Source organism: Phalacrocorax aristotelis, chromosome 5 (assembly GCF_949628215.1).
Source record: "Phalacrocorax aristotelis chromosome 5, bGulAri2.1, whole genome shotgun sequence".
Taxonomy (NCBI): Eukaryota; Metazoa; Chordata; class Aves; order Suliformes; family Phalacrocoracidae; genus Phalacrocorax; species Phalacrocorax aristotelis.
This window is the reverse complement of record NC_134280.1, coordinates 1,980,167-2,004,598: the sequence shown is the minus strand read 5'-3', so window position 1 is coordinate 2,004,598 and position 24,432 is coordinate 1,980,167. Positions and strand designations below refer to the sequence as shown.

The following is a 24,432-nucleotide window of genomic DNA, read 5'->3' as shown; positions in this document are numbered from 1 at the left end:
CTACAACAGGCCAGAACCTCTTTTATAGCAAAGTGGTTTTTTTTTTTGTCTGTCTGACAGTGTGAAAAAGTTCTAAAATGGGTTAATGGATGGAAACTGCTCCTAAATAACATATGTTAATGCCCACTGTGCAGCCTCAGTCACAGCATCCTGAGAGGGCTGTAAGTCTGACTGAGAAACTGGCCTAAGTGTGTCCTGTAAAAAGCGCATGAATTAAGCTAGCAATTAAAGTACTTTGGATATTGACATCTTATTCTTCTATAATGACATCTTATTCTTTTAACTGATTTATTTTATGTGATTTTTAAAAAATTTATTATTTTATTTCCTTTAAAGTCCCTGTCAACATCTGTGGGTGTTCCTGCTCCCATTTTCTGGAGGGTTGGGTGCTAGGGCTGGCCATTGTACACCTCTCGGGATGTGGCAGGCGATTTCTGCTTGTGCTGGTGGAGCTGTGTGAAGGAGCCTTGGCACACCGTTCCCAAGCCTGCGTGTGACTCCGTGCGTCTGTCTCGTGAGCCTGTCTTTCCCCACGCACCAGGAGCGGTTCCAATTAGCCGCAGATTTAACTACCAGGGTGTGAAAGGGGCTGCCTGACCTGTGCGGGCCAGCTGAGGTGGGACTGGCTCGAAGCGTCCATGCCTACAGAGCCGAGAGGGAGCCATGGCGGTGGGCACAGTGCTGGGGGAGGATGGAGCAGGACAGACACCCCTGGCATCACTTTGGCCAGAGAGGAGCTGGTGACGAAGAGCTTTGCGTTTTCTGAACTGTTTTTTAGATAAAAGGAAATGCCAATTCCAGGACTGTGGTTGGCCCATACACGTGAAGGTGCATGGAAAAAAAATCCAGTTGTAAAAGGGGAAAGAAATGTCCGCTCTCCGTCTTGGAGAGCTCTCGCCCGGGGCTGATGGACCATAGGGCAGACTTTCGGGTTCATTTTTTCCTTCTGACCATGACAAATTACTTTTTTTACAGCAAGCAGCACGATAATAACACGAACAACTTTTGGTGTTCAGACAGTACATTCTGGTAACTGGGCAGCAGTGCACTATTCATTATGAAATAGCTTTCAGATAATGTAGTCAAAATTGCATCCTGACCTAATAAAGGGAGGTTTCAAATATCAGTTATAAAATGTGAAATTTCAGGAGGAAATTGTTATGAGATCTTTCCTCAAGGGAAAGGGCAGAATAGTTTAAAATTCTTCCAAGATACAAATAGTATCAGAACTTTTGGTAATGCTCTTAACAGGTTTGGACACAGCATACTCCTTGCAGAACAACTCGTGTTTCACAGCAGCCTGGGTAGGATAAATTTCAATCTGGCCGTGCAACTGGTAAAAAAAGCAAGGAAAAATCAAGCAGCTCTCAGAGCACAAACCTTACAGACCTTATATTTGTCATTAAAATCTTCAGTTCGATTCTGGATGTGGTTGATTCTGGACAGCGGATCAAGTGTCCCCCTGTAAGGTGAGGTGTTGGGAAACCTTTGGTGAGAAGCGAGTCTCGAGAGCGGTTGGGAATTTCTTGGCACTGGACTTGCAGCAGGTGAGATGTGGAAGGGAAATCAGGCGTGCTGCTGGTGTATGACAGAAAGCAGGAAAGCAGGCATGGGTAATGAGATGCTTTACAGGGGTAAAGCCCGTTGATCGTGGACAACCTGCCTTTCTCCACGTCCTGAAGTTGGTAAGACTCCAACCTTCGTGGGGAGGAGAAGCACGTGGTGGCTCCTGGGCTTTCCCAGTGGGGCAGGGATGGGTATCTGGTCCATAATTTGCCTGTGGTAGTGTAATTGTGGTCTCGGTAGCATTTGCTGGCTTGCTTCCCGCCATGCTGGAGATCCCTCGGCTCTGCCCTCGTGTGACACAGGCGCTGAAGGTGTCGCTGGGAGCTGTGGGTGGCTGGAATGAGCTCAACCACCAGCACGCTCCCCATGCCAGCAGTGCTGGCAGAAAGAGCGTGGGGAGCTGTGACCCCGAGGCACGATGAACACGGTGGTGCTCAAGCGTTGTGTTGATGTAGGCAGCAGGATGCTGCTGCCATTGGGTGTATTTACATAGAATAAACAAGCCCTCCTGTGCGGTGGCTGGGCAGGGCTGGTAACGAAGCCTGTGTTGTTATTGCTAGGAGAGCTAAGTAAAAACCGAGTATTGGTCTTCGTTTCCATATGGGGCTCCACGAAGACGAGCTGAACTTACCGTGGCCCAAATACTGTGCGACCACTTTGTGTCCATGGCCAGGGAGGCTTTGGCTGTGCTGCGCGGTGCTCGGCCCTCGCCAGTCCGGTGCCCCTTCCAGTAACGGGCACCTGCAGTAGGGTTGGGCTGGGGCCTGGTGGGCCACTTCCAAAGACAGTCCGATTTAATACCAGGGAGTTAAAATATTACTCGTTTCTTGCTAACGCACTACTCTTGCATTCATTTTTATGGAGTCTGAACAATTAAATGACATGTCTTCTCCCATGCATAGACCGTGCAGCACTTTTTTAGGATTGTTCTGAATGATAAAAAAGGTGTCTTGGTTTTTGTGGTGATGGCTTTCAGTCAAACATGGACAGGCGTCTGTTCTTCTAGTGCTTCTCTTTTCTCTCAGTACTCCTGGCTAGCAGAAACCCTGTTATTTTAGACGCATGCGTGTGTATGTATAATTAAAAGTCAAAATAGTCATTGAATATGTAAGGTACATTTTTATGCATCCTATATTAGTATCAAATTTTGGAATATCAAGATATGTGTAAATAAAATATATTTACATGGATATTGTATATGCATAGATTATATACTTATGAATATAAGATATGTACCTATAAAACTATATTATAAATATCTACTGTTTAAGTATTTATCTGTGTGCATGCATTTTATGTATATAGTAAGTAAACATAGAAGATGTTATAAAATGGCTGATGTTTATTCTTATATCCTTTGCAGGAAAGATTTCAAGTGAAGAATCCTCCGCACACATACATCCAGAAGTTGAAAGGCTATCTGGACCCGGCTGTAACCAGGAAGGTGAGGAGCGTCCTGTTTCCTCTCGCCCATCCCTCATTCCTCGGCAAGGATGGTCCCGGGGTCCGGGTTCCTTCCTGCCTTTGTGTAAAAGGCCCCATAAAAGTCTCTGAGAAGAGTTTTGGAGACGGAACAAACTGCAGAGAGAAGCAAAGAGAAGTTGGAAAGACGCTGCTGTTTTTGTAGCTCAGAAAGGACAACAGATATAGCAAAGAAAAGGACCATCTGACACATGAAACAACTTGTTCTAATAACTTCAGCTTCAGTAGTCTGACGGATTATCACTGAGCTGTACTCTAGGTCTGACTTTTCATGTGGGCAGTGCTGGTGGTGAATAAAACCTCTGTCAGATGGTGTTTTTCTCACCCATGTGAAGGGGATGTTGGAGTTTCGAGTCCTTTTCTCTGGGCATTTGCATGACCGAAGTTCAGTACAGCTGGCATAGTTTGCCTCTCACTTGCAGCTCCTCTGAGGCATCAGGGTTGTGAAGTAAAGACATCATCTGGGGTGTATTTACATGGCAGAGCCTCATCCATCCTTCTGCATATTCTTTTGTCCAAAATAGATTGATAATCACTCATGTAAGGCTCAGGCACTTCACTTGGCCTTTCACGTGAACGTCGTGCATCCCTGAATGAGGCTTCTGTTCCGGGATGCATTTGTGGCTGGTTCTGATATTTCTGCGCCGCTCTGATGGCCTTAGTAATAGACTCCAGGATTTTAGAATAATAGTAAACCTGCATCCCATTTAGAGGACTATCGCTGAACCTTTGGTATTTAACCACTTCGGATATCAGCTCATATCCTGTGTTGAGAGTTATAATAGCCATTAAAAAAAACAACCAAAAAAAGGCAGCAAGCGCCTAGCAGATCCTGCCATTGACTGCCTCTGCCTTGTCCTCAACAAGCGCCGCTTTGTGTCGCCGTACAATTAGCCGAGGTTGGTGCCCTGCGGTAAAATACGTATCCTGACACAGGGCTTCCAGGCCGGGGCCGGCTCCAGCCGCGCCGGAGGTGCACCTCCGTCCCTGCGAAAGGCGAAGGGCAAACACTGGGTGCCCTGTGCCTCCAGCGCGCCGTCGCTAGCTCGTGTCTTCAAGGCTGCAGTAATGTCTTCTGACAGTGCTTCTCTTGTTGGAGGCTCTGACAAGGAGTAGGAAACCATTTAGTAGGAAACCTTTAAATTTGCCTGTAGCCGATTGTAGGTTTGTTTTTTTTTTTAAAATGGTGAACAGAGGTCTTTGTGTTTTATTCCTGAAGGGTTTTTGAGATTCATTTAGTGTTTGGCTTTGCTCTGTGGTTACTCTGTAGGCACACATTAAAGCCTTTCTTATCCTAATACCACTATAAGAGTCCCATGACAAAACCTAAGGAGCCTAAAAATAACTCCATTGAGTTCCTCTCTTTTGTTGCGTTATTCTCTATCACCAGCAGCCTTTCCTCAGCCTGGGCTGCGAGGCGGAAAGATTTACAGACGGGCTTCTGGACAGAGGCGCGATATTGTGGTGAGAGCTCGTGTTACCAGGATTATTGCCGTAATTGAGGTGGTGTCAGCATTTTTGCTGATGATCCCCAGTGTGGCCAAGAGAAGGTGGCTCCAAACGCTGCTGCAAAATGTGCGTTTCAGCTTGTAATTGGGGTCTTAATGGCTCTTCCTGGGAAAACAATTGCTTTATGTCTGAGCTGAATTTGAAACAGGAAAATGAAAGTGTTGAAATTACACATTTTTAAAGAAATTGCAGTTTGGTGGCTCCCAGAGCCCAGTAAAGCACAGAGCCGGATCATTGCTCTCTGCCATGGTTGCAAATAGCAGTCCGGCCTCGCTGGGGCATGACGGTCACCCACGGGGCGAGCGAGAACATGCTGCCTATTTCTGCTGTGCCCTCCCACCCCTGCCTCCTGTCTGCCTCTCGCTACATCAATATTTTACCTTTATTTCTAGAGAGGTAAGGTTTTGTATTGTTTGCAGTTGTATTGTGTCAACTCTCTCGGGAGAGAAGGCGCTGTGTTTTTGTACTCGGAGCTAATTAACCGAGGTCCAGAGAAACTCTATGTCTGCTCTCAACTAGCTAGTGCAAAGTAAAAATTAATAGCGCCTTGTGTCTACTAGGACTTTACAGCGAGACATCTATTTTGGTCTGCCAGTGGCTTTCTGAGCTGGGATTTAGTCTTACCTCGGGTAAGCCAGTGGCGCTAACTAGCACGTGATAAAACCCTGGTGAAAAAGGCAGCTGATAACTTTCACGTAGGTCAGCAAGGCAAGGTAAATCCTATCCTTTCATCATCTTCACCTCAATAAATGAACTCACGAGAATTATTAACTGCCAAGTAGTCCCCTTGATCTTAGTCTGGCTTTGTGGTGGTGCCCTGAGAATAAACCCTTTTTTCCGTAGTATTCCGAGCATAGTCCTACTTGCAGCAGCATCTCTTGCGTCCTAAGCATTTAGAAGCCCTTTCCAAACACATCAAGTCTGTGCGAGTGATAACTGATGCCCGAGTTGGTTGTTAAGTACCACAATTCCAAGGTGATTATCATTGTCCATCCACTTCTGCTCTCATTTAGCTTGTTCATGAATGGGAATTTACCAAAGTCAACTGCTCCAGAATAATTTATCGAGCTGTTTTAGTAGATTTCCATGGGCAAGGAGCCCCAGGCAGGAGAGAAGGCGACAGTCTTTCCCCAGCTGGGAGAGGAGGCGGCATCGCTGGCTCACTCTGTTGGCACACCGAAGGCAGCCCTTGCTCCACGTTGCTTTTGCAGAGGTTGGAGATGAGCTGCTTGACTCGACTTGAGATGAGTTGGTGTGTGTTTAGGGGTCTTCTGCCATGACTGGTGCCTGCTTTGAGCCGTGGAGCAAAGTGGGGCTCTCACTGCCTCCCAGTGACTTTTTCCCAGGTCACCCTTTCTGCTCCTATACGGAGATGACATAAAACCTCATCTCCTTTCTGCTGTGTTGCTGCCCAGTGTTTTACTTCTGACGTTTTATGGCCTTTTCCCAGCATCTCATTTTGCAGATACAACTTAGTGTGCACAAATTATTAAAGCATGCAGATGGCAGCACGTGTGTATTTCATTATTGGCTCACACCCACAGGTTTGGTAATTACACAGAAATCATGGCAGGTTTTTTGGTGTGGGTGTAAAGTCGTGAAAGCGAGATTAAAACACCAGGCTGAGATAAGAAGCCTGAACACTGTCGTTCTCAGTGGAGAGCTTGATACTAAAACAAAGCTTGTATTGTAAAGAAATGTTTATTTATCTACAGACTTTTAATTTTCTTAATCCTGGAAACTCAAAAATGTGCATGGGAAGAGAAGTTATTTTTCTGCGCATGTTTTTGTTGACTGCCGGACTATTGTTGTTGCATTCCTCAGGATTTAGAGGGCTTCTCAGTTTACCTTAATGTTTTATTTATTCAATCTGTGCTGTGTGAGATGTTGATATTTTTAATAGCATCACATGAGTCTAATTGTTATTTTTGCCTGCTCACTCAATTACAGAAATTCAGAAGACGAGTCCAAGAGTCCACTCAGGTACTCCGAGAACTGGAAATTTCTTTAAGAACGAATCACATCGGGTAAGAATTTTTGGTGGCCTCTGGTCTAAGTTTTTTTTTGTTTGTTTTACATCTACTGAGGAGGCCTTTGGGAAAGTTTCTCTTTGCTTGCCAAGCAGTGATACCACTTGATGGATCGTCGAAGCCTGAAGGGCTCAGTTAAGGGGTAGCTGGGCATCTCCGGAGAATAATTCAGCTCTAATCCTTTCATGATAGGGTTCACCCACATCACTAGGAAGGCTGCGAGAAGATTGCAGTCAACTTCTGCTCACCCTAAGTTAGTCACAGCAGCAGTGAGCATGTCTGTGTCTAGAATAGTAATAGTATTGCAGCTATAAATATATATAAAAAAAACCCCCATGCTGTTTTATAGCTTTAACATGATGCAGTTCATGAAGCCTGGCTTTCCCAGTATTTTACTTCTACAAAGCACAAAATTCCTCTCAAATAGCAAACGTAAAAGAATCTGAGAGACTTCAGTTTTTATTGAACGTGCCGTTCCCATCTCTGTTTCCACCGGTCTCGCCTCTCTGCTTTGGGTCTTGGGACCAGAAGCCAGTTCAGCACTGGTGCATCAGCCAGGAAGGTTTCTTCAGTGTTTTGTTTCATGATCTCACACTGTGTCCAGCTCAATTACATAAATTTTATTGGACGCTCCTCTTATTTTGTGGAAACAAGGGCATTTTGAACTGTGGGAGGAAGAGCCGTTCTCCCTCTGTGGGAGCTGGCTCCCCAGCGTGGCGTGCATGGACGCTGTGCACAGCACCAGGGGACCCTCCTGCAAGCTGTGCCGTCGCAAATATGTCCAGCAAACTTCTCCCCCGCCCCTGCTCTGGCTCCTGCTATGTTTTCCCTGTTTTCCAACCCAGAAGATTCCCCACCAAAGACTTAGGGCATCCGAAGCATGACGCTCTGCAGATTTATGATGGCTCATGGGTGTGCGGAAGGAACCGTGATGGTGCACCAGATGAATAAAGGAGGCTGACAAGACCAATGTTTATTTATTTAGTTTAGTCGGCTGAAAGATGTGTTTCAAAATATATTTTATAAATATGCCAGGTTGTTTATTTTAGTAGGTAGGCAGCGAAAGATTTAAAGCCTGAAGACTGGAGTAACTCAGAGGCAATGAATTCCCACTCTGCTGAGAGCAGGGGATCCACAGCTGCGAGGCCCTGGAGGCAGAGCGAGCCCGGAGCCCCAGTTCCTTCCCTGGCTCCCCACTTGTTCCAGTGGCACCTAACCTGCTCCTGGTGGAGTTTTGGCTGCCCCGCTTGGGTTTGGAGGAGAGCTGGGCTGGGGCTGTGCTGAGGCTCCTTGCTTGCCTGGGTTTGCCCCCAGATGTATGGATTTTCAAACTTTATTAGGCACTTTCAAGTTTTTGAAAGCTTTGGAAAGTAAGAGTCTTTTCTGAATGGAAGATAATTCTGCGTAATTCTCAGGGACCAAAATTCACAGTAAGAGATTAACATCTTTTAAAAAAAGAAGGCAGAATTACTTAAATGTACATCCAGGATGCCAGATCTCGCCCTTGGTGCTATTACTCTTTTGCTGTTGTGCTGTCTGTATGCTTTTGAAATGCTGCTAGAGATCAAGATGTAGAAGAAAAGTAAACCAGGTCCCTGCAACTCATGCATTAGAAGTTGGCTGTAGCCGCTGCTTGGTGGTTTGTTGTCGTGGTTCAGCCACGTGGTTCAGCTACAGTGAAGAAAATTAACTCCATCCCAGCTAAAACCAAGACGTTTGTGCAGCGGCGCATGCCAGGGAGGAGATGAGCCTGGCTTTGGAGCGAAGCTGGGCAGCAGCCGAGCTCCCTGGTGCACCCCCGGCCCTCGTGCAGCAACACCGCTGTGGTGGGGAAGGCACTTACCCACTCCGGAGCTCAGGACTTAGAAGAAGTACTCTGAAACATCTAGTTTCCGAGCAGTGTGTGTAGGGGGTTTTATGCTGTTACTGGTGGAATGTTTTTCCTATCACGGTGCTGCAAAAAAGCTCCTTTCAGTACATTTATAAAGTCCTCTGAAGGACTCTTTTAAGGTCTTCTAAATGATAAAGGGCATTTTAAAAAAGCCTTCTTTTCCTGTCTGAGAAAGCAAAGTTTTGCTCAGCAGTGCTGCCTTTCCTGCAACAGACCTGCCTCTAGTTGATCTGACAAGAATTCCAGTAACTGCACGAAGCCTGTGAAATGCTCTGATGTCTAATGATTTTTCCTACAGATGGGTCAGGGAGTTCCTGAATGAAGAAAACAAAGGCCTGGATGTTCTGGTGGAGTACTTGTCGTTTGCACAGTATGCAGTCACGTAAGTAAGACATGCCTACTACTCTCTGGGCTTGCAGGGCGGAGCAAGACTCTTGCCATCGCTACCCAGCAAGAGAGGGAGGTGCTGGGGCAGATGCTCAGCTTTTCTAGCAGAGCTTTCCTGCCAGCAGCTTGGTATAATACTCTGTGTGTACCTTAATGCAGAGAAAATGGTAACATTAATCCAAAACCATTGGATCGTAACATGTTGCAGAGAAAAAAGCGCCTAAGTTTAAGCCTTGACATTATTTATATCTAAGACTGCATTGACATATATTTTAGCTTTGGCCTCTGAGCGTCTTAGAGGTTCAGAGCAAAAACATTCAGCAAACGCGTGGAAGCATGCAGGCTTCCTTAGAAATAGGTTTGCAATTAGTGTCCGACCCCAAGGAATTATAACACTGCCTACCTTGTTCAAAGCAACATCCACACACGAACCACCTCTCACAAGGCTCGCGGCAAGCAAAGTTGTTGCCGTTGTGCGCGGTAGCTGCGCTGCAAGACCAGAGAAGGAATTTCGAGGTGATTTTGCAAGTCCTATGGAAGAACCTTTTGCCGTTCTGACATCTGGTTAGCTGGGAGTCAGATTTGGTCGCTCGGGTAATGAATCATTAAATGTACTCTATTAAAACAGTTGGGGAAAAATCAGCTTTCGTTACTCGTTATATCACACAATATGAACTAGATGTTCAGCTTGTTCTGTATATCCACAGGCTTTCACTTCAGGATATTGTAGGAATAGATTTTTTGTATAAAATTGTATGAAAAGAAGCGGTAGGTTAAAGATACCGTTGTAGTTAGGAACTCGAGCTGAGCAGAGTTGATGTTTTTAGAAAAGATGCCATCAGATATATATATACCATTGCACAGAAAAGCGATTTTTGGTGGGGTTGCAATAAAATTAATGAAGGAAAATTATATGTTATAAGATGTTACTAACACTGGAAAAAACTGTGCACAGCAAAAAGAAGTGTTTGTATAAAGACTTCTTCCTAAAATTATACAAATGTATGCAAGTTAGCTTGCTGGGTTTTTCCCCTCTCTAACATGGTAAACATGAGTAATAACCTCAAAAGCTGTAAGGGGAACAAGAAATTTTTGCTGGAAATAGCAGTATAATGGGCAACAAGTCAGAAATCAAAAACCTGTAATGATTATGGTAATGTAGTAATGTATGCTGGGAGATTCATGAGGGCCAGCAAGCCAGTGTAAATGCTCGGTCACGTATTGATGGAGGAAACTGAGTTCGTACTTGCACAAAGTATTGATTTATTGAAATAAAATGGAGATGGCTGTAAGCATTCTCCCTCTTTCCTTCAAGGCAGGGCTAATCATCAGCAAAGCAGCCACTGTTGCATTTGTTTTGCGTTGAAATAGAATAGTAGGTAGCTGTTTGATCCTTCTCAGATTGTGCGCTCGTGTGGTTAGCTGCTCCCTTCGTCAAGGCCCACATTTGCTGCACTACGCATCTGAAGCTCGCACCGAATTGCAGCCGAAGGGAAGTTAGCCTGCACTGCTTTCTTCCTTTCTCTTTGTAATCTTTTGGGACCTACTAAGATCGGCAGATGTTGAACAGGAAGGAGAATGCTGTGTGCATCTTTTCTGTCTAAGCCGGCGTTGGAATTTCGGTTTCCTTTCAGGTTTGACTTTGAAAGTTTGGAGAACAATGTGGAAAACTCAATGGACAAGTCCAAACCTTGGAGCCGATCGATTGAGGACCTGCACAGGGGCAGTAATTTACCCTCGCCAGTTGGCAACAGCATTTCCCGCTCTGGCAGACACTCAACTCTACGGTAAGGAGTTAAACCGGGCAGTGGGTGACCTGCAAACAGCGAGTGCCCAAGTGAGAAGGGTCAGTATGGTTTTCCAGTTAGAATATTTTTCATCTTCCCTCTTTTCACAGTATAGGCTTGATACATATAGGAAATGTGTCAGCGTACTGATGCTTTTGAGGTGGAAAGAAGTGCTAAGCTAGTAACGCGGGGCAGCATTACACAGCAATTGGGGAAGAGACGAGAATAGCTCTGCCTCCCTTTCCGATGGCAGAATGATCTAAGGATGCACAATACGTTTCCGTCAGGTACAATGTGGCTTGCACAGAGGAAGCAATTCCTCTTCTCCAAAGAGTGCCTCAAGATTTCCATGGACCCAGCCAGTCTGGGGCTCCGATCTGGTGTCTCGTCCAAAAAGGTCTCTTCTAGCAGCACATTCCTTCCGTGCTGCTATGAACAAGAGGGTTTTTTTTTTTTAAAGGCCACTTCCATCCTTCAGACCTGCTGTAAATACTAGCACCGTCCCAGGCTTTACTATTGTCATGGTTTAGCCCCAGAAAATTAACTCTATGACAGCTATGAAGTGTCTCTTTCTCAATAGTGGGGTCTTTTTAGTTTGTGGACAAGACAGGATCACTTCCCAGGACTGAATGGCAGTCAATACTACATTCCTTCCATGCTTCACTATTATAAAACATCACCTTTAGACTAGCAGTACTGTTACCTAGGGGCGTGGCTCAGAGTGCTGAAAGGTATTTACTCATATGCTTTTTCATCTTTTTTGGCTTTTGTGGGGTTTTGTTATAGTACTGTGAGCATAAAGGAGTCCAAAAAAGATGGAGCTGGGGAGGACTTGCAGCTTTTTCCGACATCTTCCAGCTGAGGTTCAGTTTTGGTTTGTCAGTCAGTGGTAGCGTTGGCTCTCTAGCTGATGTTCAGTGAGCGCTTTCCACCCGCAGCCTGAGCGGTAGCGGATGTGGTACCGGGAAGATGTAGTTCACAGCCCTCAGGCAGTGGAGAGGAGACAGACCCACAGCTCTGGTAAAGCGATACAGGCTGTGGAGTGCAGCAGAATCACTTGACCGGTTGAGTTTTTTCTCTAAAGGTTGCAGAGGTGTTCTTAATGATTTTTGTTTTCTTTGACCTTTCAATTACTGTGACAGAAAAATGGTGAATTCTTGTGCTCGCAGGAGGATGTCTGATTCTGCTCTCTGTCTTTGGGAGGCATGCTTGTGACTAGTTACACTAGAAATGCCTAAGTCAGGTATACATTACATGTCTCTTACATTTTTTTCTCTTCATTTCCTTCCATCCTTTGCCCTTTTTCATGTCCCCCTTTATTCCTTACCTTTTTTATTTTTCATTTCAACATCCCCTTCCTTGCATCCTTCATTCCCCTCCCTCTTTTAAATGCTCTTCTCCAATTCTCTCTCTCTCATCCTTCCCTCCTTTGCTCTCATCCGCCTTTCACACACCATCAGATTGGTTTCTCTGCCTGAGCAACTTCAGTTCAAACGCTGCCAGAGCTGCTTTTCAGCCACCTGCCTCTGGAGCGGCTTCACTTTGCGCTCTGCTGATGAGGCTTCCAGCCGGAAACTCTCGTAAGTCCCAGGTGCAAGGTTTAGACAGAGGACGGGCCGTGCAGGGCATGGGAGCCACGTGGCTAGCGCTGCTCCCCATGCCTTATAATCTAGTAATCATACGTCTTGGTAAAGCAACCGCCTGAGCATCAGGGGGGGTTTTCAGCCTCCAAAACGTGTGGTTATCACATTATAACTGCAAAGTGTAGTTTGCTTCCGTAGAATGGGATTTTTCTAAAAAAAAAAAAAAAAAAAAAAAAAAAAAAATTTGTGTTTTACTTTGAAACAAGATACTAGCTTACTTTATCACCTTGCAAATAGTATTACTAGTTTTATACCCGAGACATAGAGCCCTTAGTCATTGTCTGTGTTATTTCATCTTTTTTATTACAAACAGAGACTTCACTCGTATCCAACATTGGCTCAGAAATGTAACCTAGTACAGTGTTTTTCAGCCAAGCGCCCCCTCCTGCCTGCAGAGCCATCTTCGTACCGGGGCAGCTTGGGCAGAATCCGTCCAACATTTAAGTGGAATTAGCATCTTGGGTTTGTGTTTCATTAAAAAAAAAAAACCACTTGTGTTTTAAAATATGTACTTTTTCAATAGCTGGGGACTGTGTGTATTTAAAAAACTAAAGGTAAAAGTAGATGGGAAGTTTTTAAGAAGGCTTTTTATGTATAATTAGTAAATATTGGTTAACTGAAACTGAATCTTTTCCTGAGAATGAGCTAGCGCTGATCAGATGAGGAGGGTGTGCAGGATGGCATTGCTGGTCAAAACCAGGAGGTTCCTGCCCCGTTGCTGGGTAGACGACATGTCTGGGACATGTGGAGACCCAGGCCATAGATGCTTCTGTGTGGAAGTTCCTCTTCTGTCTGTTATAAAAGCCATTAAAATGGAGAGAAGGGAAGAAGGGGCCCTCCCCCTTGGGTGAAAAAGGAGAATTCTGACAATCTTACCAGGGTAATCCAGAATTCAGGAGCTGGGCTCATCCCTGCTACGCCATAGCAGTATGAAAAATGGGAACAGATTTGGCCTGGATGCATTTTTGTTAAAAGAGCAAGAAGATTTGGGGAGATGATGTTTTCATGCCACCTTTAATCCTCTTTTTCTTGTTTTCAGTGCTTGTGTGGCAGGATCATGGCACCAGCTTTCCCGCCTGTCCTCAGGGTTCAGCCGCAGTAAACCTGCTGCAGCCCTCAGGACCCTGCACCATCCCAGCTGATCTGTGCTGTACCCATTTAGTTACAGCCAAAGGAATAGGAGATAAGCACAAAGTGACGCTAGGAAGTACTGGCAGGATGATACCCCTTGCGTGCCTGCAAACGATGGGGCTCCACCGTAGCGAGTTGCCCCTGCAACCAGCCAGGGCAGGCTTGCTGCGGCGGGAGCTCACCCGGCGGTGACATGGGCACGGAGGCTTTCTGTCCGTCCGTTTGCGTGGCTGAGGCTGTCCAGTTCTAATTCTGACTTTAACTGGCTTCCTGTAGCTCTTCTTAGTCGCGCTAAACCCTGCCAATTCCCTGCTCGCTGGGTTTCCTTGGCAACTGAGGTTTCTTTTTTTTCAAGAGGAGGCACGGGGATTTGGGAAGCAAACACCAAAATGAGGGCAGAAGGATAAAAACAGGGATGAACCTTTGGGGATTTTATTGCTCCTTTTTTGGGGGGAAAAGAGCATTACTTTCACATGAGAGTCATACTCTCCTGTCAGATAAATATTAATGCGGAGTTTGTAATGTCCCAGCCCATTAGAAATTCCCTTTCTTCTGAGTCAAATACTTCAATTTTTATGTGGATTGAACTGAGAAACTTCATCTCTTTCTTCAAAATCTGTGGAGTCTGTAATGAGAGAGTGGTCCAGGCAAACGTATCTCAATCCATAAGCGGGCTTTGAATGCATTCACTGATCAGACTCAAGTTTGGCACTGCTTCTCAGGCTGCAATGACTTGGACTTTGCCGCTACCACTTTCACTGCTCAGGAACCAGCTGACTTGGTCATCATAATTTTTGTCAGACACTTGCTAATTTAACTGGGCGTGTTTTTGAGCAGTCAGTTGTCGGTCTCATGATTCCTGTGGTTTCTCTACGTGAGAACCACAATTTTCACAGACCTCGGACAGGCGGGAGTCAGGCAGTGGTGTCGCTGGCAGCCGAGGGTAGCTCCAGTGCAGCCCTTCCGTGTAGCCTGCTTGGTGGTGGTGTGGGGGTGTTTGTCGGTGAATGCCCTGGTCGAACTGGGGGAGAATCCCCTACAGTACCCGTCTGTGTTTGCTGACAGAGGTGAAGAAACACGCTCGTTCCCTTGCTGGAGGTTGCATGGGATGGGCCCAGCGTTGCAGAGCTGAGCACCACCTGTGCGTGCATTTACACCTGTAGTCAGGCACTGGCTGCATCCCCTGGGCGGAGGGAGGGAGACCAAAGCCGGCTGTTTGCATTTCTTTTCTTGCCTTTTTTAAGCAGCAAATACCTCCTCAGCTTCATAGATTAATAATTTTCCCACATTCTTTTAGATGAAGACAAAACCAGCAGGCTCAAAGTCATTTATTTTCTTTACATTCATAGCACAAACCAGCTTTGCTGCCCGTGTCCGAAGCGGCAGAGAGGAGGCATTTTCGGGCAGCACAGCTACCTGCTCTGGCACTCCCACGGCAGATGTTTATGTCCCAGTGTGGGCAGAGGAGCTGATCGTACCTCACTGGTTTTAGTGCCTGTGGGGGCCACTGCTGAGCACCAGCTTGTGGTCTTTCCTTCTCCAAGGCCTCATCCCCTGTAGAGGGGTGCAAGTTCGGGGTCCCCATGTCCAGCAGACCCAGCTTGTAACTTGCTTTAAGAGGAGATAAGAGAAATCCAAAGTTAGTAGGAAGTGCCAGGACCTTCCCCTTCCAAAGTCCCTTTCTGCTGTCAGAAGAAACAGAGGCCTCAAGCTGCATCAGGGGAGGTTTAGGTTGGATATTAGGAACAGTTTGTTTACTGCAAGAGCGGTCAGGCCCTGGCACAGGCTGCCCAGAGAGGTGGGGGAGTCACCGTCCCTAGGGGGGGTTCAAAACCCGTGCAGACGTGGCACTTGGGGACATGGTTTAGGAGGCCTGGGGGTGTTGGGTTGGGGGTTGGACTGGATGATCCTAGAGGTCTTTTCCAACCTTAATGATTCTATGATAAGGATGTTCACAATACAAACACCACCACCTCCAAACCACCACCACCAAAACTACAGAAATGCAATCCAAAACCACCAAGCCCCGATGACAACCAGGAGTTGCAGCCCACACAGAGCTGGGCGAGCTGCCACGGGAGTGGTGAGGTCCACCCTGGGCTGTCCTCCGCTCTCCTTGCTCTTACTGTGGGGGAGGCAGTGTAGACAAAGGAGGGCATGATATTCTTTAGCAGATAAGAAGATAGAAATGATAGAAGAAACCAGCTGTAACTTGTATTTGTTATTAACGCGGTGCATTAGAAGTCTATGCCATTGGACTGGGCACATGTCCTTGTTTTAAGCACGAAAGTCCTCTCACTGCAGTTGGTGTTAGAGAGCAGGAGTTTGTACTGAGATTTGTGATCGCTTACCATGGTGGAAAAGGCTTTTATTTACTTTGAGTATCCAAATTTGTTGTGTAGGTGTTTTAATTATCCATCTGTGGGTCTTCAGCGTCAGCACGAGCTGTTTTGCACCAGAAGATGCCCTTGTGTGTGGTGTTTTCTAGGTCTCTGTTGTGCAAAGTGCTGGATGAGTCCAGGACTCGCTGGACATTTTTAGCGGTTCTGGCTGATCACGTTAACAAAGTAATGTGGACATGGAGGCAGGAGGGGTTTTTCATTTGTTAAATAATTGAATAAAAATGATGAGTAAGTTATTCTTGAACAGAAACATAATTCTTTTAAATCAGGGCGAGAAAAGGAACCTTAAACCGTACCATGTATTTCAGCATAGGTTTAGCCTCGGTTTTAATGGTGGTTGGTTTTCCCACGCGGGTGCAGTGTCGCGGCTGTGGAAATGCCAGATCCTGCCTCCCTCCCCGTAGCCTCCAGCAGCAAAGGCACGAAGCTGTGGGGTAGCTTCCTCCCCACGTGTGACGGCCCGTACCCACCGCCGATGGCTGGCAGGAGGAAAGCATTACACACTGCAGGAGCTTGCACGTGGTCAGGTTTTCTGTTTCTGCTTTTTTTCAGAAGTAAGGTTTTATAGTTCTTCTTTAAAGGAGGGGCAGAGGAAATGAAAGAGGAACCATCTGAATTTAATTACCAGGATAAATATACTCTTGGTGACATAATCTTTGACCTGCAGCAGACAGGAAATCAAAACCAACGATTCATCCAGATGCTCGGATCAGCCTAATGTTTAGTAACAAGAAATGAAATAAAAGCAAAAGAAGATCATCCACCCTGGCTTGGCTCATGTTGCGTAAAGGGAGGTGTTAGAGCTACTGCCAGTCTGCCCTGCCTTTAGGAAGGAAACAAACAGGGGTCGTTGCAATTGCCGCTAATACAGAGAAAGCGTCTTGAGCCTTAGTTCCAGTGTGCAGAGTCGTCGTAAAAGAGTTTCTGTACAAAAAAATCCTCATTAATTCTTGGCATTTGTGTCTGTGTGAAGAAATTTGCATCTGTTGAAGGGAAGCGATCTAAATCTAGGGCAGAATCCCATCTGTGCTGGAGATATTTTCTCTGCACTGCAGCTCTCAATTGCATATTCTGTACCCGTTTCTCAGCCTCATCGTAAACTGAAGCGGGTGGAAGCTCGGCGAGCCGGAGGGTGTGGGCTGGGAATATCACTGATGATATCACTGAGTAACACGCCACCGACTGGGGCCGTGCGGGATGGTGGGGAAGGCAGGAGGGCTGCTGCGGAGAGAGCGCGGAGCGAGGTGTGCAGCCTGGGCTGGAGCTGCGTACCTGCCCCGGGGCAGGGTCCCCAGAGAGGAGGGTCATCCTGCGTTTTGGGAAGAGGACAGAACAGCTGCCTCTGACTTTGCCTTCTGGCTGGTCCTGAGGCTCTTCCAAGTGAACATCTCCAGGCTTCAAGGCAGCGGTTTTCCTGGCTGGGGGCAGGTAGTGCCGTACGGGGTGCCTGCAGCCCTCCTTGGGTTTCTGTGGGTTTTTTCCACTTCTTCAGAAGAGGCGAATATTGGCTTCACCTCAGACCTTCCTTCTGGTGCCTGCATTGCTTTGCAGAGAAGGGGTTTGCTTCGGTGCCTGGAAATCCATGTAGGTAGTGAGCGGTGTAGAGGGTGTAGAGGAGAGCATCTCTCAGCCTGGGAAGACTCTGTCCAGGTGGCTGGATCCCGGGATGAGTTCCTAGGGAGATCAGACCCAGTGTGCTCCAGGGTCCTGCCGCACTGCGGAGTGCCTTTGCTCCCCGATTCTGTTTCTCCTCACTCCTCAAGCAGCTGGAAATACCAAATTCTGGCTTTATGGTTATCTTTTATTTGTTTAAGGAGACATGGCTCCCATTTGTTACAGCTGGCTAAACTCCGTGAGGTGTTTAAAGGCGTTCTGAAATTTAAGGAGTTGATACACCAGGCACCGAGGACAATTTTTCTTCTATCAGATTTCTGGCTATCAGACGAAGATTTAATCACTCTGCTTATTTAAAATTTAAAGGAAAATAATGTGTGCAGCCTTTACTAGTTTAAAACTGAGATAAGTCATCGTAGGAACGATCTCTGTGTGACTAGAAATGACTTTTAAGTCTCCTTATTGCAGTGTTTTTCATATTTAGTGGAATGAATGTATGGAAATAAGCTAGTGTGGTGTGGTTACATGTTCTCCAGCCATCACTGGCAGCACTTCCATACTTCCCAGTTCGGACTCAGTGTAGGGCTCCCAGGCAAAGGTTGCGCTGCTCTTTTTTTGTCTCAGGAAGGGAGGTTTGGAAAACAGATGAGTCCCTGAGCGCAGGGTCTGTGTGTGGGCAGGCAGCCCCTCCGCAGGGACGCAGGTGGGACGGCAGGACAGCCCCGGCTGGAGCTCCCTGGCTGGCCCCATTCCCACCAGGACCAGCTGGACAAAGTGTCCCGGAGCCCAGGTGCGAGGTGCAGTGCGGCACCCCCTCCAAAATGCTCGCAGTGCCTTGGGGCCAGCGGGACAGCCCCACAGCGTGGGGAGCAGCCTAATCCTGTCCTGGTCTGCCGAGGCACAGCTTGTGCCTTTCCTCGAGGTCTGCTCCCCGAAACCCAGCTCCTGTGCTTTAACTGCTTGCGCCGGCTCAGGCAAAACTAGGTCATGTTTCCTGCAAACCTGAAATCCGTCTGGAGTGCCCTGAGCCAATTTATGCATATATATATATATATATATATATGGGAAAAAAAAGCAGTTTGACTGAATTCTGCTTTGAATTTTGGGGTTTCTTTCATCTCGGCACTTCTGGAAAATGAAAGCAAAGGGAAGTAATTGCTGAAGCCCGAGAGTCGCTGGCTCTGCGTGGGGAGGGTGGTTTTGCTGCGTGTTCTGCGCTCATCCCGCGCTGGAGCTGCGGGGTGGGGAAGGCTCCTGCAGCCGCACGGGCGGACACAGCGAGGGTGCTGCTGAGCCGTGGCGGCTGCCGGCACACGGTGCGCCCAGACCCTCCTGCCGGGTTCGTTTTGCTTTGTCCATTCAAAGTGAGAAAATTTACAAGCGTGTTCTTTGCGTTGGAGAGTGAGCTAGTGAGTCAGAATAAAACGAGCCTGTTATTATTTGTTCATGTGTTTATTATTAATCTTTACTATTACTATTATTATCATCATCATTAATGTTATTCACTGATTTTAAAAGCTACGCTCTTTTCTAAACAAAATGAGTAGCATAGGTTAGACAAGTAACTTGCACAGTAGCATTAGCAACAAACAGGGCAACCCCCCCAGACGCACTCGAAATATGCAGAGGAAGCTAAAGGAAACAGTGAAACAGTAGAAACAGAGGAAACAGAAGAAAGAGTGAAGTGTGATAACAGCAACGCCGTATCTCATACCCTCTCTGGTGCTGCCCAGGAGCAGACGCTTCGTCCAGCAGATGCTTAGAGCACTTGCTTAGTCCGAGCAATGCAGGTACCCAGTGATGTTTCTCCTGCTATGTGCTCCTGCTTCCAGCAGCCTGCAGATTTAAGCATCCTGACCTAAGGATTGCCTCTGGAGTTTAATAGTTCTTGATGGACTTTTTTGCTCTTTGAATCGGTGTAAGTGCTTCTGGAGCCCGCGCTAGGCTGTGGGCTCCACAGCAGTCGTGCTGACGAGCTCTTGCTCTCTGGAGCGCTGTGTGAAAGGGTGCCTCGAAAATTAGCAGGTTTGCTTTGATCCTGTCACCTGGTAATTACATGCGATGCCACGTAGTTCCTGTGTTACGAGAAATAATGACAGACGGTTCCACGTTGACTATCTCCATGACTCTCATGCTTTCTTGGAGTGTTGGGGTAGTTCTCAGGAGGAAAAGCCTGGGTCTGCATGTCCCGTGGAAGCTCTCCCGTTCTCCAGCTCACCTTCTCACCCCCTGCCTTTGGCGTGTGTTTGCAGTTGTGCTTTGGGTGCCAGCACTGATTTGTTTAACTCCTGGTTAGGGACTGGAGTGAGAGCTAAGGATGCTGTAATCCAGAAGCTTTCCCCGCTGCAGTTGTTTTCCCAAATCAAACTGAAGAAAAGCCTTCCCGTGTATGTTCTCTGGGCAGCAAAGGTGGCACTGGTGAGTGCGAGGCCAGCTGCAGTTGTCTGAAGAAGCCTTGTTTTTACTGGAGGTTGTATTTACCCCACCAGTCAAGCTTCATCTATGAATTTCTCTTTCTTCCCCCAGCAGAGTTGCTCTTTTGCGTAACAGATATCAGAATTTGCGCATCACCTGCATCACGTTATCTTTCTTTCTGTCTTCCTATTAGCAGACTTTATACTTTCTTCCTCCGTTTTCAGGCCCGAGTGTGATAGTTGGAAATGCAAAAGGATTACTGTGCCTGCCTAGAGGTTTCATCAGCCTCCAAGCGTGTGAGCCGATGACCTTTTGGTCTCCGCTCTCACCTGCATAGGTGTAAATCAGGAGTAAATCTCTGGATGCTGCAGCCCTGTGACTAATTGAGAACCTGCTTGGACCTTCTCTCGGGGCTGTTTTTACACTGGACCTTGGGGGAGCAGGATGAAGAACATGTTTTTCCAACCCCAAATGCCACCCTTCAACGTTGGCTGCCAACTTCCCCCGCAGTGCCGCTGGCTGGGGCTGCTCGCGGCAGGCCGCACAGCTTTGCAGAGAACCCCCGTGTCCCTGGCACAGCTGGGGGGGCCCCGCAGACACCCCACCCCAGTTTGGATGGGGCTTGTCCTGCGTGGTGTGCTGGTGCCGGGGCTCGCTGGGGCAGCACCACAGACACCATCAGTCCATTGCAGCAGTTAGCACATCGCTGTCGAGTTTCTTGACCATAATCATAATCGGCTCATTGCTTATTCGATTTCACATATGTAAGAACATATATGTGTTTCATATGGCAGCCCGTCTCCTTGTCTCCAATTTCCTGAGCTCAGCTCGTGAAGCGTGTTTTTTCTTAAAGAAAATAAGCAGTATCTTTGGAAGAGCTGAAACGTGGTTTTCATTTACTCTGCCATAGAAATGACAGATTTAAAGATTTCCCGTTGTGTCTATTCCATGTACTTATTTAATTGAATTCAAGGTTGATTTACCAGTTAGGGGTGACAATTAAAATAATTAATGCCTCTGTTTTGAAGAAAGTTCCTAAGGTCTGTATTTTCCTCAAATAATTTGGAGGGCTTTCAGAAAGCTCAGCTGCAGCATAGAAGAGAGGCACCATTCTTGAACGAAATGCAGCGGGAATTAATACATTTGCTGATGCCTACAGATGTGCAGTTCCGTTAAAAGTCTGTGCCGCTGCTTGTGCAGAGGAAAGTGCACGGGGAAAAAAAAAAACAGCAAACCTCTGGTTGTGGGTGGATCCTTCTTCCCCCGTTGCATGCCACGAGAGGTGGAGGCACCTGGCTTTGGATGAGCTGTGCTGTGGCTGGCGGTGTCAGCTGCGCCGGGTGGAAGAGCCGAGGCTGGCAGCTGGTGCGCTGTGCTGGCCCGGGGCTGGGCAGCGGTGGCCAGCAGGCAGCAGTGGAGCCGTGCATCTGGAGCTTCGGATGCTGCCAGTGTAAACATCCTGTGACCTCTCTTTCTGCTCTATTTGTGTGTGCATTGTCCGCTCGTCGTCTGCTCTGCAGAACTGAGAGATGTCTGCATTTTCACCCAGTGGAGGAGTATTTCCATTCCTTTATTCTTACCACCTAAAAATAGCCTGGCAATTGATAAGAGCTGTTTTTGTTTGCAGGTATAACACGTTGCCAAGCCGAAGAACACTAAAAAATTCCAGATTAGTGAGTAAAAAAGATGATGTTCATGTCTGCATCATGTGTTTACGGGCCATAATGAATTACCAGGTATTTCCCTTTTTGTTCTTTTGGACCACATTTTGTTGTTGGGAGGGGGGGAGGAAGAGGTCAGTGGTGACTTGTTAAGGGAAAATGATGCGAAGGTTGAAATTCTTACTCATTCTTGGGCAGCGTAGCTGGGAAGCAATGTAACCCGGTCCTTGTGTACCCACGCAGATGGTTTCGTACAGATGTGAAGACACACGTAGATAAGAGCATTTGCACATCGGGCCAGTTCCTGTTCGCAGTGATGGGCTCGGTTTGCACTACTTGACCAGACATGCAGCTACGCAACTGAAGTTATGATTTGTCTCAGAATTTAGTTCTGAAACTTATGAAATGTGAGAATTTTTCAGAAGAGCTGTACGCTGGTAGAAAATCTAAGCTTCCGCTCTTGTTACATGTTTATCGCAAGGCAATTGCAATAACTGCAAGTCAAAGAATAAACTAGACCAAAGCTAATCTTATTTCCATGAGTTTCTTTTCAGTGGGATGCTGTGATAGTATGGCATGTCCAGGTAGCTTCAGAGACTTGGGTTTTTTTGCTAAAACAGTAGCAGCTAAAAGTTCCGTGCTTCAAAGAAAGGTTGTGGTGAACACCTTTATTACGAGTTGTATGGTTGTACGGGGTATTTCTAACACAGCTGCATATGTGAGCTCTGCCCTTGGGGGTACCGGCCCCCTGGGATTTACAGGGTTTCTTACCTCTGATGGGAAGGGTGCAAATAACAATCTTGTACTAATAACCAATACAGTATTTTCCAAAGCAATTTTTTTTTTTTCATTTTTGGAGAGCAAGGGCGGCAGTGCTGGGGCCATAACTGCATGATGCAGTCGCTCTGTGGCAACGTGCACGCTGGAAAAGAAGGGATTTTGGCAGCTGAATCGCAGATCCCTCTTTAGAGAGTAAATTATGCACTTGACCGTCAGAAATACAAAGGGGAGGGAGGGGAAAGGATGAGTGGAGGGGTTGGCAGTGGGGTAGGAGCAGCTCTTGGACCCCTCTTTTTTTGGCTGATGTGGCCAAACCGAGTACTTTCGACACTGTTAGGGGCAGAGAAGTTGTTAGGCACGGTGGTAGATGGAAATGGGCTGACTTGGTAAACTCGACAACATTTTGTTTGGCTTACAGCATTGTGAAAGACTGCTGCCAGATCTGGTCAGAGATATGGAATCTCTTGGATTTTAAAAATAATAATGTCAGTCTCAAAACTGAGATTATATTTTCCCCTTCTCTTTTTCAGTATGGATTCAATATGGTCATGTCACATCCACACGCCGTTAATGAAATTGCACTAAGTTTGAACAACAAGAATCCCAGGTAGGCTGCACTTGCTTTTAGAGAGTTTAAGAAGTAGGTAAGTAGAGTACATGGAAAGGGATTTTCAAGGGTATGTTTATGCACAGGCCTGTAGCAAAAATTGTACTTCGTTCTGAATCAGATTAACTCTGTATTACGGTGCAAACAGATGAGCAATTGCCATCGAGTTCCTTTGGTTTCAGGAGCTACTGACTCGTCAGCTGAAAATTTGCTGCTTAAGCACTCCAGCTCTATTGCAGTGCAAAGAAGACCTTGCTGCTAATGAGCAGCTTAGCATGGGATTTTCCTGAAGAACAGGAAAATCTTCTTAACTAGATTTTGTCTGAGGGGTCCTTAAGTTTGAATTTCTTTGAGAGAGGGTTTCATTCTTGTTCTGTATCGGGTTGCTGTTCGGCCGCAGCAGCGATGTTGTGGAACTGAAGGCTGCAAGGCTGTGTCCCCTCCTCTCCCCGCACACACTGGTGACCCTGGCAGCCGCTTCCAGCAAAGCCTGGAGCTGCCAATGTCCTGCATGCCTAACGAAACCAAATCTGACGTACTGATGTTTGCGAGGAAAAGTAAAACTAGGGGATGAGACAAAACTAAACAGCACTACATACATGTATATATAGTCTTTGCTTAGGCTGTCCACTTGCCTTGCAGTGCACTGCTTGAAATCTTGTCCTGATGGAAGTAGGTGCTTCCTTCCTTTCTTTTATTAGCCCTTAGCCAGCAAGCCTGGGAAGGATATGGGAAGTTTATTGTTGTTAGAATTTTTGGTGTCCTGTACCTGGAAATCAGGTGATCAAGAGAGAGCCTAAGTTTTCATTTTTGAAAGAAGTGGCTTATTTAGATTGCTGTTTATTAAAAAAAAAAAAAAAGCTCTCCAACATGTCTAAAATAATCTGAAGGCAAAACTTCATGTTAGTGCTGTTCAAAATGTAATTTATTTTTTTTTTTTTAGCCCCATCATGATTTTTGAAGGAACTGGAGGTTTGAGCGCTTAGGGCTGTCTGAGGTGTGTGAAAAGGGAAGCAGCAGCTCTGAGAGACGCTGCAGCGCTGACCCCGTCCCCAGACCGCGCACACCGTGGAGCTAAGCACCGCGGGAGCGGGCAGGCCCGGTGGCTGTAGGGACTCTGTCTCCTCTGGGTGTGCCCAAACGGCTGCCGCAGCATCAGAGACCTCACGGAGATGGCCCTCCCCTCTCCCGCACGCACGGTTCACAGCCCGCCCTTGGAGGGGATATTACTGAAGATCTGTAGTAAGAACCCCTTGATTCTGTCTGAAAGAACTTGGATTTTCTTCTTGTGGCAGGGAAAAAAAATGATGAGTAAGAATTGAAAATGATACATTTAAAATTTCCTAGGAAAGTGAACATTTTTTCTGGTTTCCAAAGATAACCTTGACACTTTGAAAGCCAAAAGGTATTTCCTTTTCTGTAACATCTGGTTTGAGTCATGGCTTTAGCATGAGACTAATTTCATATGTGTCTGCATGGTTTTAATATCTGCTCAGAGCTCATCGGACCGTAAAGTCCGGTTGGTGC

The 24,432-nt window shown here is 46.6% G+C and overlaps 1 protein-coding gene across 7 annotated transcripts in view; it reads left to right on the top strand.

Annotated features, from left to right (window-relative positions):
- The window catches only part of FMNL2 (formin like 2), a 152,783-nt gene that overhangs the window by 87,277 nt on the left and 41,074 nt on the right, over positions 1 to 24,432 (top strand). For all 7 annotated transcript variants that reach the window (XM_075092720.1, XM_075092725.1, XM_075092723.1 and 4 more), the window contains exons 3-8: positions 2,930 to 3,010; positions 6,508 to 6,584; positions 8,777 to 8,860; positions 10,500 to 10,652; positions 21,485 to 21,593; positions 22,829 to 22,905. In XM_075092720.1, coding sequence (XP_074948821.1) covers positions 2,930 to 3,010; positions 6,508 to 6,584; positions 8,777 to 8,860; positions 10,500 to 10,652; positions 21,485 to 21,593; positions 22,829 to 22,905 — 581 coding nt within the window. The remainder of the gene's footprint in view (positions 1 to 2,929; positions 3,011 to 6,507; positions 6,585 to 8,776; positions 8,861 to 10,499; positions 10,653 to 21,484; positions 21,594 to 22,828; positions 22,906 to 24,432) is intronic.